Below are 15,035 nucleotides of genomic sequence, written 5' to 3'. Positions count from 1 at the left end.
AGCACAGAGAAGTAGAACAGTTACTGTAGCAAAGTCAGCCTAGGCTGAGGTATACGCTATGATTCTTGTCAGTCAGTGTCACCCTTTCTCACAACTGATCAACCATTATCCCACAATGCCCTGGTTGTGTTGGGAATACACACTAACAGTACATCTTCCAAGGGGCCCTCATTGTGTCAGACACACAACTGCCAATATGTACATCCTCCAGAGGTCCCTGATTGTGTTGGGATCACACACAAACAGTACATCTTCCACGGGGCCCTTACTGTAAGAGTCACACACTGCCAATATGTACATCCTCCAGAGGTCCCTGGTTGTGTTGGGATCACACACTAACAGTACATCTTCCAAGGGGCCCTCATTGTGTCAGACACACAACTGCCAATATGTACATCCTCCAGAGGTCCCTGATTGTGTTGGGATCACACACAAACAGTACATCTTCCACGGGGCCCTTACTGTAAGAGTCACACACTGCCAATATGTACATCCTCCAGAGGTCCCTGGTTGTGTTGGGATCACACACTAACAGTACATCTTCCAAGGGGCCCTCATTGTGTCAAGAGTCACAAAACTGTAAATATGTACATCCTCCTGAGCTCCCTGATTGTGCTGGGATCACACACTAACAGTACATCTTCCAAGGGGCCCTCATTGTGTCAGTCACAAAACTGTAAATATGTACCGGGTACATCCTCCAGAGGTCCCTGATTGTGTTCGGATCACACACTAACAGTACATCTTCCAAGGGGCCCTCATTGTGTCAGACACACAACTGCCAATATGTACATCCTCCAGAGGTCCCTGATTGTGTTGGGATCACACACAAACAGTACATCTTCCACGGGGCCCTTACTGTAAGAGTCACACACTGCCAATATGTACATCCTCCAGAGGTCCCTGGTTGTGTTGGGATCACAAACTAACAGTACATCTTCCAAGGGGCCCTCATTGTGTCAAGAGTCACAAAACTGTAAATATGTACATCCTCCTGAGCTCCCTGATTGTGCTGGATCACACACTAACAGTACATCTTCCAAGGGGCCCTCATTGTGTCAGTCACAAAACTGTAAATATGTACCGGGTACATCCTCCAGAGGTCCCTGATTGTGTTCGGATCACACACTAACAGTACATCTTCCAAGGGGCCCTCATTGTGTCAGAGTCACAAAACTGTAAATATGTACCGGGTACATCCTCCAGAGGTCCCTGGTTGTGCTGGGATCACACACTAACAGTACATCTTCCAAGGGGCCCTCATTGTGTCAAGAGTCACAAAATTGTAAATATGTACATCCTCCAGAGGTCCCTGATTGTGCTGGGATCACACACTAACAGTACATCTTCCAAGGGACCTTCATTCTGTCAGACACAAAACTGTCAATATGTACATCCTCCAGAGGTCCCCGATTGTGTTGGGAATACATATTCACACTTTCAACCTAAGTTGGAAAACAAGTCAGTGTCTTCTTGGTGATAATCCCATGGTTAAACTAGTCCTGTTGAGTTGAGTTGTACGAGTACTCTGTTCCCACCCAGCAAGCCACAACCAACTAGCTACCAACTAGCTTGACAGGAGGGTAGGACAGGATACTACGTGCAAATCAAACAGTCATCAGTAGTCCCGTCGAGATAGTATTTGAAAATGTTAGGCATCCAAACCCTCAGATTTCTTTTGGATGTTTATGAAACAAGCTAAGGCTCTAGGTTAGTATGACAAGTCTTCATCCATGTTTCAACTGTGTATAAGAAGTCACTGAAACAGTCCAGGAACAGATATTATGATTCTGATACTGTTCCTAATCTTTGAGTACATCAGCTGAACACTCACATAACTTTGATTGGGGCAGCAATACCAGTATCCCAGGTTCAGTAAGTTCTACAACTCTGTGTAGGAATGCGATATACTACTGGCAGCACAACTGACAAAGAAGCAAGTCCATGATGTCAATCATATCACAGGGTTCTTTTAGAATGCATAGTTTCATCTTTGAGATATCAATACATGTTTTGATGGATTCACTTATGTATTGAATGTTGGCTTTGTTTCACTGTGGAAGTCCAAGCATCTGTGAGGAATGTTACAACGCACTTCGCTGGTACTGTGTTATATACAAGGTGATTGTACAGGAGCACCTTCGGAACTACCTTTGTTCCACACCTCACTCATGCTGGCACACAGAATCTGATTTGATTAGTTTGATACATACATATCACCCCAGTCAAATATAGGATATGTCTACATGTATATGGTTTTCCTTGTCAAACACATGGCCGACTCCATGACATATGAACAGTACTGCTTGAAAGTCAAATATAAGGACATGTCCATTTGGTTTTCCACACCAATTGTCAAAAACATGTCAAACTCCATGATATATGAACAGTACTACTTGACAGTATTCATATATGGACCTCAGCACATATCAGGAGTCCGTGTTCTGTAATCTCAGTGTTCAGCTATCTTTGACATCCAGTTTTTAAGCACAAGCACTTATTCCTTTATGAACTGAATGTTCTTGTGAGAAAATCAGTAATGGCGGAGTTATTGTGGATAGTTGGTGACAATCTAAAGCCCAAACAAACTGTAAATCCTTTCAAAGATCTCTTGCTTTGGCCTACGTGAGATATGTCTTTACTGTTCCCATGATAGTCTTGTTACAAAGAACGCAATCATCAACTGCTTCTGCGCATGTTTCACATGTAACAAGATGGCCACAGGGGAGGAACAATGTACAGACGTCCCTCTGGCGACAGACTCGACACAGCCTCTGCTCACGAAGACGTTTATTCTCTAACAAAAGGTGAGCATTCTTGACCTTAGTATCTGGAGATTTTGTTGGCTTAATTTCAGAATCAGACTTGACCATTTCCTTGACGGGAGATGACAAATGAGCTTCATCTCTGAAAGTACTTTGACAATTTGAAACAACAGATGGAAGTTTGGTGGCTAATTTCTCTTCATTATTAGACTTGTCATTGCCCAGAGTTAAGATACAGTCTACAAGATCAGAGATCGTTCCACAGGACCTTCCATTTCTCCTCCAAAATATGTCTTTCGCCCTACGGATCTTATCGGAAGTGAACCCCATTTCCCGTGCCTCCTTCTCAACATCATCAAAGTTACCATCTGTATTGGGCACACCACTGCTATCACTTTGAAGGTCAAGGTTACCAATTGATGCACTTGCGGCAACATCAATGTCAAGGTCAGATATTACCCTACGGGCAACTCCAAGTTGGTTCAAGTCGGGTTTATTGATGAACTCACAATTGGGAGAATATTCTCGGTGCTCAGTCATGGGGTCGTGACCTACATCCCAGTCCCTCAAGGTTATTCCACACTGGAAACATGTGACTCTGTCGGCTGAGCCGATGTAGTAGAAGCCAGCAGCTACAAGACTCTCCGGGGACTGAGGTACATATGCTGTCGGCCATGATGTGAAAGAATCAAGCCTAGCAGCAGCCTCCCTGTATTCAGGATGCTTGGGGGCTGTCCTTGGGGTAGGGTTGGACAGTTTGCTGATGAAAGGGCAATTGGGTTTGGACCTCTGGTGCTCCTGCAGGACATTGTCGAGCTGGTGGGTCAGAGGCAGCTGAAGACCACAGTGGCCACATTGCACTGTGTCAGGAGCTGGATGTGGAAAAACAAGGAATTAGCATGAGTATTTCATAGTGACACTGTAGGTAATAAGTACTCAGTTATTATAAAGGCAGGGATACAAATGCATTTTTTTCTCAGGGCACCACTGGGTACCAGAGACATAATTTAGGTGTTCCTTTGTGAAAATAAGCATGTCCATACCTTTTGATGATCCAATTGAACTCAAAACATCAAAACAATTATGTCATTTCAAAATGGGATTTCCTGTTACGTGCACTGTCATTCAAAATGCCCATGCCCATGTTGAGCTGTGAGATTGAGTGTCACTGATAAACAGTTTTATGAAGTGCACAAATAGGTTTTGAATCATTTCAGTTGGTTAAGCTTATCGCATTTTCCATTAAATGAATTGTGTATTATTTTTATAATTTTAGTCCTGTTGCCAGGGCACATTTAAAATATTTCATTCTTGTCATCACAATACCCTACCATGAAGACCAAGGGGTTCAATTTTTTTTTTAAAAAGCCACTTTCCACAGGGCAAGTGACTTTAAGAAAGTTACTTGTCCTGACTACTTTTCCACTTGCCCTGATTTTATGACATAATTATGATGAAGTAATTATGAAAGAATAAAACAACATGGTATTTGATGTTAATGTTTACTGGACTATTTATTGAAAAGTGATAAACAGCAAAGAAAGATAACTCTACTTTATTATAATTGCAAAATTTAATAGCTACATTTTGAGCAGATATGAAATTAAATCCAAGTTTATTTGCAGTTTGAAACCATAAGTGGAAATTATCTAGTAGCACACAGACAAGTAAGATACCATTATCTGATTGCCCGAAATGAAACCTGACTTGTCCCAGGCGTCGGGGAGATGGGATTTTTTAACCCCTGAGACCGATTTTGATCCCTGAAAAATGTCATATCTTGCACCTTCGCACAGAGACCACATACCGGTATATGATCTCTGCTTCGCATGACTGGATTTGGAAGTAATCTGTGGGTAATATCTCCAAAACAAGATGTGTGAGAATGGAGGACGATTCTTGTTAGGTTTCATAAACATGAAAATAACTGCAGTAGAAAATGAAGCAAACATCCATGAATTTTGAAAGTACTCGAGTCTGATGCATCAATCAGAAGTTATCAAATCACAATAACATTGAACCAGTTGTTTTGATTGCTGCACCACTGCCGTTGCTAAAGTCCTGTCCTCTCTGTTTTAGAATAGTTCTTCGTTTTCCGTCATTGTCTGTAGGCATCCTCAATGTTATTGACAGCACATACAAATGACTGCACAGCTCATAAAGCTGGTTGTTTACTCATCAAGTCCGCTGATGATGCAGCTCTTGTAGTGCTTATTACTGACTGTGATGACCTCTATGGAAAAGAAATACCCAATTTAAAGACTTGTGTCCATATCATCATCTACTGCTAAATGTCACCAAAACAGATTACTGACTTTGATTCTAAAACAAAGAAAGAGATTTTCGATCCCAACGTCAGGAGGAAATAGTCCCCCAGTATAAATATCTTGTAACTGTAATTGACTCTAAAGGAAATTGGTCTGCTAATACTGACTTCATTTATACACAATACCAGCAAAGGCTGAAAAGCTTCAGGTTGAAACAAACCTTTCATATTCTTATTACATCTGTTTTATCCAAGTATTTTAACTTTCTCTATACAAGCATGGTTTAAGAGTCTGTCCATCCAAAATAAAAATGAACGAAACAGAATTGTAAATCAGGACAGTAAAATTGCCCCCACTGCTTCACCACAACTGGAAGTTCACGAACATATACAGCTATGGCCACTTTACCATGATTTGGTTTCAGGGCTTGGCATTCATCATATATTTGGGTTCTAAATTGAAAATAAATGAATGCCAGAATTTGAAATGTTTACAAGATGTATGAAACATTTATAGACCTCACGTGTAGGCCATATACACACTAAATGAGGTCGTGTGACGTGAGACCTAACTTTATCCTAGTATCTGTCTTGACGCCAGTAACTGCGTTCACTGTGAACTATATTTCAGACCTCAACCAGATTCACTCATAAACACCTTTGCATAATCATTCATGCGTACACTGTACATAAGAAAATATAACTACAGTACAAATATCATTACTGCAGTAAATGAGGACAATAGTACAAATATCATAATCATTCTTATAATATATTACTAACACGATTATGGTTTTGTTCTTTCCGTGCCTGGATAACACACAAAACAGTAACGTGCAAATTAAACAACACAAAAACTATGCATCTAACGTAATTAGTTGAGACATATACCACAGATTCTTAAAATATGCTGGACTAGGTTAGTCTCATTGTCTTTGTGTCATGCTCTTTTTGTTGTTTTTTTATACACAATTGCCTCTTTTTAATCAAATCGATTTGTTGGTAATATTTACCATATTTACTAGTATTACAACTGGCAATTATCACATGAGAAACAAGTGCTTCAGTTAATAGTTGTCTTACCTGTGTATGAAAACCCAGCCAGGGCAAGGACGCGGTTTTCCTTTTCGTTTGGTTTCGTGGCAAATGTTTCCAACCTACCCTTGAAGCTTTCGCTCTCAGGCACTGTTGTACTAAATACAGCCACACCACCCTGGACATACCCGATATGACCATCCGTCTGTAACTCCCCAGCTTCCATAGTTTTGGAAAATGTTAACTAAAAGCGATTATCATAGCGGCCGTTCCCTTCGAGATCTGTCCGTATCCTGTTACCCTCTGCGCTGCGCATACTCACAACGGACGTCTGAGATTAGAGACAGACTGTTGGGTTTTCCCCATCTATATTTAGTGTCGTGTTGGGGTTTTCCATTGCTCGACGGAAGCGTGGTTAATGATAAGGAAGCCACCTTTGTAACCCACCTTTGTAACCTTATTTAGTTCATTGAATCAAAGGTTTTTAATAACGTTTCAACTTGAGAGGAAGCTGTGCGTCTATTCATTTTTATTACATACTTTGGAACTGTACATGTAATGATTGGCCTTTGATAACGACTATGATGACAGTTCAACATTATCTGCAGGGGAATTCGTTGTGAACAGTGAAACAGATCGTACACATAAACTGGTATGAAGAACTAGCCGAAAGCTCTTTTATGAAAACGTGGTCATTTATATACATGCCATGGACGGATCCTGGTGTGTGTGGTGTGTGTCTTGTGTGTGTCTGTGTGGTGGTTTCGAAACAACAACAAACACAACACAACACCCACACCCCCCCCCACCACACACACACACCTGGCTCCGCTTCAATGTGGTCTTAAGTCATTTTCAAAAGGGGGGGTTCGAACCCCCTGGAAAAAACACACACACCCACATCCGGATCCGCCAATGCATGTGTGCGTGTCACGGGCAAGCCGTGACCTATAGTAGTTGGCCATAAGTGAGTCATCATTAGTGAAATTTCCATAGACTTACATCTTAATTAACTGTTGCAAGAATAATTTTCATAAATTGAGTAGAATTCATTTAATTTGATATTTTGAAAAAGTCTTGGAAATCATCTTTAGCTACGTGTACACAATTTTCTTTCGTTATTCCGTTGATTAGTTATCGAATGACACTTGATTAAGCACCATATATAGGTATGACTTTTAATCTATCCCATACACAGCCATGTTAAACCTGATTGGTATGTCTAATATATGTTGTTTAAATAGTTGCAATTTTCTTAATAATCATCGGAAAATTTCATGGAAATTATATGTATGCAGCTGACATGATTTCCCAGCTGGTAGATAAGTATTGAAAGCAATTCCAACGAAACTAAATTTATGAAAATTATTCTTGCAAGAGTTAATCAACATGCAACTCTGTGGGAATTTCACTAATGATGACTCACTTATGGCCAGCAACTGTACGTCATATCAGCTACCATTTCCCACCAGGACATCCTTCCTGGCGCCCAGATGCATTGTTGTCCGTGCAAATTTTGATGGCTATTGTTTGTGTGATCAGGGACCATAGTGCCTGCTCATAAGAGATGTTAAAGAGATGTTAGGACATTTGTTATGAAATGAACAAAGCTCAAGGTTTCCTTGTATGGTTTTGGACAAGAATTTCGGACGGAGGTGCTGATTTGGGCTCTGGGCAACCTGGGGTGTTGCGTCACACAAAGATTGGAAATTCTTAATAATGACTTGTGTTTAGGATAAAGTTCTCTTCAGTTAATGACGTGTTTTACAATTGTTCATGTTATAATCGAGACATGTATTTAAGTATTCGAAAACCCACAACACGAGGATATGTAAAGAGCGTACCCATGTTTACCTTTCGTGGGAGAGCGGAAGGTCGCGGGTTCGATCCCCGACCGCGTCATACCAAAAGACGTTAAAATATGGTACTTGTTGGTACCTGTCTGGCGCTCGGCATTAATGGGTACAACAAGGACTGTTCGGCTCGGAGTCAGAATAATGTGTCTGACTGGGGTATTCATGCTTTACTGCGGCATGGTATCTCAGTGGGCTAGCACTATAAAACCAGCTTAAGTCTGGGCTAGTACAAGCAGCCACACATACACATACACACGCATGCACGTCGTCATATGAGCGAAATATTCTCAAGCACGACGCAAAACCCAATTTCACCTCACCTCACCTCACCTTTCGTGTGGTCATCCTAACTGTGGTCATTTCGATTTGTTTGTGATGTATTTTGATTCTTGGTAGTGGCCATTTTGACTAGTGTGTTTGTGGCTACTTTGAGGTATGACCTTTTGTGACTATAATACTGTGTAATATTTGATATGGAATCTGAAACTCGATATTTGTGTCGTGTGATGCCTACACATATATTAACAACACGATATCTCGACTCTTGTAGGTGTTCGTCTGTGTACCTGCGCGGAATCGTCATGCTTATTCTTATACAGAGACCAGAATGCTACACTGTTTCGCAACACAGAAACATAACTTTTGCCCTGGAATGCGGGCGAAACCAATGGGTCTGCGTATCTCCAGAAGTTATAGTAACCTGTAATTGATATATGGTTATGAAATGATCATATGTCTTCATTTGAAAGAAAATGAGATAGATGTCTGCACCTGTGGTTATTTATATCTGTTGTCGGTACCTGTATTTATACGTTATATGTATCTGTATTGATGCCTATTATCTCTACCTGTGTTTAAAAACTGTACCTTTATTTATACCTTATATATGTACCTGTTTCTCACCTGTTATCTGTATATATATACCTGTTATCTTTACCTGTATGTATACCTGTTATCTGCACCCGTATTCATACCTAATGTCTGCACCTGTATTTATGCGTATATGTATAGGTAGTTATACCTGTTTTCTGTACCTGTGTTTATATCTGTTATCTGTACATGTATATGTACTTGTTATCCGTACCTGTATTTATACTCGTTATCTGTACCGGTATTTATACCTGTTATCTGTGCCTGTGTTTATACCTGTTTATATCTGTACCTGTATATGTACTTGTTATCCGTACAGGTATTTATACTTGTTACGTTTACCTGTATTTATACCTGTTATCTGTGCCTGTATTTATACCTGTTATCTGTGCCTGTGTTTATACCCGTTATCAATACCTGTATTCTCACTTGTTGTCTGGACCTGTGCCATAACACTTCTATCCCGCAGAGGACTTCAAATGGTCGGTCACAAACTATTTGTGGGGAAACATAAGAAACAAAATAATTTTATGAAAAATAATTTAATATATTTCTTATTCAACCACAAGGATACAGAGTCTTTTGGATACAAAGATAGAAACGATACGATATATGATATGTGCTTGGTTATTCTGTCACTCAATAGTTCTTGATATAGTCAAGAATCGTGTCAAGATTCTGGAGCTGAATATTTCATTTTCCAATACAGAAGTCGTTTCACTCTTAATAACGTTGCTGTGTCGATGTGGAAGCCATTTGAAGGAACACGGTGCGTGGTGTATTATCACAGTTGGATGACTAGGACAAATTGTTCACCATTGTTGGATGTTGTCCTCAACATACAGATGGACGGACGTTCGTAATATCACAGAAGGTATAGTTGTACTGAGTTTTTGATCTTCCTTAGTTGTCAATGAAAACATATATACCCGGTTAGAGTACACAGCGATTCATTGATCAAATAATGAAGGTTTTTACTGTTCCAAGGATTGTCTTCCCACACGTCACACACGCGTCGACCTTGTCTGCGCAATCAGAACACGTGACGAGATGACCGCAGGGCAAGAAGAGGATGCACACGGGGTTGTTTTTGCACATTCTGCACGTGCTTTGTTCTTTGAGACGTCTGTTCTCGGCCCTCAAGAGCATCAGTTTCCTGCTCACGGGTTTGGGCTGACAGATTTTAGATTCCTCTTTCTGACTTCCATGAGAACCTGTGATGTCTGATGTTATCTCCATATCCATGTTAGATTCAGATGGTATATTTTCCATCTCTCTGTCACACACTTTGATTGATAGAGTCTGTAGATTTTCACATAAGGCTGAAGTGTCCACGGATTTATCACATCCCTCCATGACTATAGATGGGTTTTCTTCCACAACAGAAGTGTTAGGGTCCACAGAAGCCGCACAAGCACCACCACCAAGGTGAAGGTCATTAGATGCTTGCGTAAAATGAAGGTCAATGTTTGAGTCGGCATTCTCATCAATTACCATAGATGAATCTTCACTCTCCTCCTGTTCCTTATCACCTCCAAGAACCTCAACACGTGTATGTGATGATGTGAATTCGCACTTCGGGGCATACCTTTTGTGTTCTGCAACAGGGTTGTGTTCTGCTTCCCAGTCTCTCAAGGTTATTCCACAATGAAAACACGTCACCCGGTCAGCTGACCCGATGTAAAAGAACCCGGCTGATGCAAGCTCCTCGGGTGTTTTCGGGACATACCGTATAGGCCAGGCCACATATGAGTCGAGTCGTGAGATGTATGTTTGGTACTTTGGATGTTTTGGAGCAACTGTGCAAACTTCTATCCTGCTTTCTGTATGGTTATTCGACTTGGCCTGTAAGGGGTTAAACGATGACATGGTCACGTTCTTGTCCATGCTCGATGTTTGATAACCTGAAACAAATAAATAGGCTTTGTACGACAAGATCCCTTCAAGAATCATCTCAAAGACGGTTGTGAAAATTCATGAAGAAGCAAAAGAATGAAAAATTAATCTGCACTGACACGAGCGAAGACAATGGCTCTTCACAAAATACGTCAATGGAGAAAACTGTTTTTGCAGTCGTTATGTGTACATATTTTGAAAGTGGTGTGGTCATTCTTTGCTAATATACACTGTACACACACAGTGTTTCAGCCGTTTACAACTGTTTGACGCCAGGGTATTCTGTACTATTTAGAAATATTTGTACCACAGGTCTGCTGATCCTTGCACGGCTAAGAGAGGTAACCCAGCACAGTATAGTCGTTACAGTATAGTTTACGAGAGCAAGTGGATGTATTTCACTAACACCTCAGTCTTTATACTTTGTGTGGATGAGACATGTGAGGCTGAATATCCCTGTGGATTATCACAGACGTTGTGGATCTGGACACGGAACCAGACACCTGTACTCACCCGGCCGACCGTTCTGCTGTTTGAAACTATTTCACATTGTGATTTGTTATAAAATACTGTCGGTCTTAGCTAACTGTGGAGGTTATGTCTTGTCCAGAAATAAAGTAACCTACGACGCTATTATTACACATGACTTTATGTGGAAAATGCTGATTCAGCTGCTGACAAGCTACAGCTGCCATTCAGAATAATGCTCACGCAATGGCTGACTTGCCAGGCAAATAGCACTTGCCTCCCTTTTGTTTGCAATCAATAGTGTTGCGACAAAGTCTCGCCTACGTACAAATGACTCAACATCAAATAGAGGAGTCACAGACTTCTCATCACTGGTGGTTACCAGTATATGTCGGTATATTTGATACAATTTGATATCTAATCGTAGGTTGGTAACCTCCTTAACATTCAATTATATATATTATATTTTGTTTGTTGTTAAATGGCACATTCAACAATATTCCAACAGGGAGTAATTCTGAACACACCATAGGTATATCTATTAATAGATTCACACAAGCCCAACATCTCTATGCAATCATCGCTGATCATGGATTAATCCTTTGATTTCAACTTTCTCCGAGTGGCTTCAAGGCATGGTTAGACAAATCAGCCCTGTTGTCTGTTTGACTACAGTGCCTGTAGGGAGGAGTGACAAAGAAACAACCATGATCAACGTTATTGCCTAAGTTTTAGCCTCTTACGAATCGTACTATTATTCTGTATGCACTTTAGAGGAGTACACACCTAATTAGTGTTATTTGTACTCACCAGTCTTGTGATAATCCGGAGATGTTAGCGAGAGACGGTCTGAGGTGAAGAGTGATTTTTTGTACCTGTGCCGGATTCCTGAAAGAAGTGTCAAGCCATCTCCCAGAAGAGTAGTTTGTTAGAATGTCTCCAGGCATCGCTGTAGATGTTACACAGAATGAACCTTACAACAGAAGAGGAGTATAAGTCACTCCGGTGATTCACAGTTTGTAACAGCTAGGCGAGGCAATGAGTGTGAGTTTGCTATCGTAACCAAGTCATATATGTAGAACGCCCTAGAAGGGATTTCCAATCTAAATATAGATCCACGAGCGGAACATGCGGAAGCTGAAAGGGCGATAACTGCATGCCCAGAGTTGCTGATCTATTTATAGAATTATTTCCCCCCACTCATACAAAATACTCATTGTTATTTAACTCGTGTTATTCGGGGACAGGCCGAATACAGAGTCTTTTTTGACGATTGGTGACGAATGAGAAATTACTTGGCGGAACGACGTTCGCGTGTTCTTTCGTTTCTAAAACATTCTATTACGATTTTGCGCGACACCCCACCTCATATGAAGATGGGTTATTCTTTATTTGTATTTATATTAAGGCGTTCGTTCGTGACGCCGAAGACTCGGGTTCGATTCCCCAACATGGGCACAATGTGTAATGCCCATTTCTGGTGTCCCCTGTCATGATATTGCTTGAATATTGCTAAAAGCTGCGTAAAACTAAAGTCACATACTCGTGACCGTGAATGTCTTGCCCGAGTCGTATATGAAGGACACATTCACATATAAAGGTGCTCCAATAATAAAAGTAGTAATATCTAGAATTATTGGCAAGTAAAGCCCCCTGTAAATATTTAAAACGTGTCATAGAAGACATGTGAAACACATTTCGACACATTCATGCATCAGTGACCAAATTGATGCCACATGCGATTCCCCATTTGTTTCGAAATATATGATTCCGTGTTGTTTTGTCAGGTGAACAATTGACTTGCCTTTGCGTGTGTATTGAAGCTGCATGGTTTTGGGGTAGGATTCGCTTAACTTTTCCTGGACACCTGTTAACTGTACTATTTTATTGTTATTCATAAGCATATGCTCGTGGTATATTCGGAATCAGACCACAGACTCTGCTTTACGTGGAGATTTCTTGTGGCTGTGAACATCTTTGTCGTGGTTGACGGACAGAATAAACGCCTGTGTTATTTACATATATTTTTAAATAGACTGGTTAGTATTATACTACAGTGTGCCCGCTAAACTAATACTGAACATGACTCTTTCCACGACCCGTGAAGGCCCGGGTTAGAATATTGGCCTTCAGTACATGCTTGTCGTAAGAGGCGACTAACGGGATCGGGTGGTCAGGCTCGCTGACTTGTAGAGGTACAGGTAGTATGTGTGGGCTTATAGTTAGTAAAAGTGGTATGTGTGGGCGTATAAGGGGTGCAGGTGGTACCCGTTGGCTTATAGAGGTACAGGTGGTACCCGTGGGCTTACAGAGGTACAGGCGGTACGCGTGGCCTTATAGAGGTACAGGCGGTACGGGTGGGCTTATAGAGGTACAAGCGGTACGCATGGCCTTATAGAGGTACAGGTGGTATGTGTGGGCTTATAGAGGTACAGGTGGTATATGTGGGCTTATACAAGTCGTTAGAATATTTTTTGTTGTTGTATTCTTAGTCCTCGTTTATGCTGAAGACATTTGAATACCATTGCTGACCTTCGCTTATGTTATGAGACTGTCCTTGTTGATATGCTAAGCTGTTGACAGTTTATCCACGTGCTCTTCAGTGACCTAGCGCTATTTTATAGCGGTCTCAGATTATACCTCAGGGTATTATGGCTAGACCAGCGACCCACTGCCTAAATGCCTAACGCAATATTTGGTTTCATAACTGACTGACGTTTAGTCCAATAAATACAGGGACCAGACAAACTGGGACAGACAGACAGACAGATAGATGCGTTTGGGTTATCCTTGGTTCGGGACAACGATGGCAGTGAAGAAAGCCAATGAATTGGACCATGTTACTTAAAGGGTATACCTGATGTAGGAGCGGCGGTAGGTAGCCTAATGGTTAACGCTCCTGGTTCGAATCTCCACATGGATACAATATGTGAAGCCCTTTTCTGGTGTCCATAGCCGTGATATGGCTAAAATATTGCTAAAGGCGGCGTAAAACCATACTCACCCACTGTGATATAGGAATTCATGCAAGGTAATGTGATATATATCGATGCTATGTGAGACACCTTGAATGAGCTTGTATAAAGAAATTTGATGACTTATCAACTTAATGTGACGGGAAAAAGAAAGTATACACTTGTAAACCAAGACATGACAAACATGAACAATACTTAACAAGACCAAAACACTTCAGCAAGGCTCTAGACACAATTGACTCGTGAAGATTTGGGTTAGAATTGGTTTTCAGAAACCCATGCTTGTCGTAAGAGGCGACTAACGGGATCGGGTGGTCAGGCTCGCTGACTTGGTTGACACATGTCATCGTATCCCAACTGCGTAGATCGATGCTCGTGCTGTTGATCACTGGATTGTCTGGTCCAGACTCGATTATTTACAGACCGCCGCCATATACATGTAGCTGGAATATTGCTGAGTGTGGCGTAAAACTAAACTGATCCACACACTCTTAACACAATCATTATAGCTTTATATGATGCACCATCCGCGAAAACATTTGACATGTATTGTTTTATTTCAGACACCGTCAAACATGAATGTAATTATTCTTTTGATCGGCATGGGAAAGATACTCCCGCACTAAAACCCAGTTAAAAAACCTTCGTGAAGGAAAAACTTCTGGGAAAGCGTAGAGTATTCAAAGACAATAAACACAGAAGCAACAATCAATGAAAGAAATCTACAAATATATCACAAAACAAGACATCACTCCTTAGGACTAATTGATGGGTCCATGCATAATACCCTGGCTTTTTGTGCAATGTATTTTGATTACATAGTCTGTTGAACTAAACACTTTGCTTCACTTCTTCCCTACTGCTTATATAGCGTCAATAATATATACTCATGGTCATGGAAACG

At 41.0% G+C, this 15,035-nt stretch overlaps 2 protein-coding genes across 3 annotated transcripts; both read right to left on the bottom strand.

The window, feature by feature from the left end:
* Nucleotides 1-1,711: 1,711 nt before the first annotated feature.
* LOC124255476 (baculoviral IAP repeat-containing protein 2-like) lies at nucleotides 1,712-6,388 on the bottom strand. Its single transcript, XM_046689398.1, has 2 exons — nucleotides 6,115-6,388; nucleotides 1,712-3,637 (listed from the first exon to the last, which is right to left on the bottom strand). The coding sequence occupies exons 1-2, from the start codon at nucleotides 6,290-6,292 to the stop codon at nucleotides 2,622-2,624; spliced, it is 1,194 nt and encodes a 397-aa protein (XP_046545354.1). The 5' UTR covers nucleotides 6,293-6,388; the 3' UTR covers nucleotides 1,712-2,621.
* Nucleotides 6,389-9,318: 2,930 nt separating this feature from the next.
* On the bottom strand, nucleotides 9,319-12,217 carry LOC124255477 (baculoviral IAP repeat-containing protein 2-like). 2 transcript variants are annotated; one of them, XM_046689400.1, is made up of 2 exons: nucleotides 11,967-12,217; nucleotides 9,319-10,696 (listed from the first exon to the last, which is right to left on the bottom strand). In XM_046689400.1, the coding sequence occupies exon 2, from the start codon at nucleotides 10,677-10,679 to the stop codon at nucleotides 9,750-9,752; it is 930 nt and encodes a 309-aa protein (XP_046545356.1). In that variant the 5' UTR covers nucleotides 10,680-10,696; nucleotides 11,967-12,217; the 3' UTR covers nucleotides 9,319-9,749. The 2 variants fall into 2 exon arrangements, with proteins under 2 accessions (XP_046545356.1, XP_046545357.1); XM_046689401.1 differs by lacking the exon at nucleotides 11,967-12,217 and adding an exon at nucleotides 11,202-11,383.
* Nucleotides 12,218-15,035: the final 2,818 nt, after the last annotated feature.

Source organism: Haliotis rubra, unplaced genomic scaffold, assembly GCF_003918875.1.
Source record: "Haliotis rubra isolate DU_JTF1 unplaced genomic scaffold, ASM391887v1 Scf60, whole genome shotgun sequence".
Classification (NCBI taxonomy): domain Eukaryota; kingdom Metazoa; phylum Mollusca; class Gastropoda; order Lepetellida; family Haliotidae; genus Haliotis; species Haliotis rubra.
The sequence above is the reverse complement of the archived record's forward strand: the minus strand, read 5'-3'. Positions and strand labels throughout refer to the sequence as shown.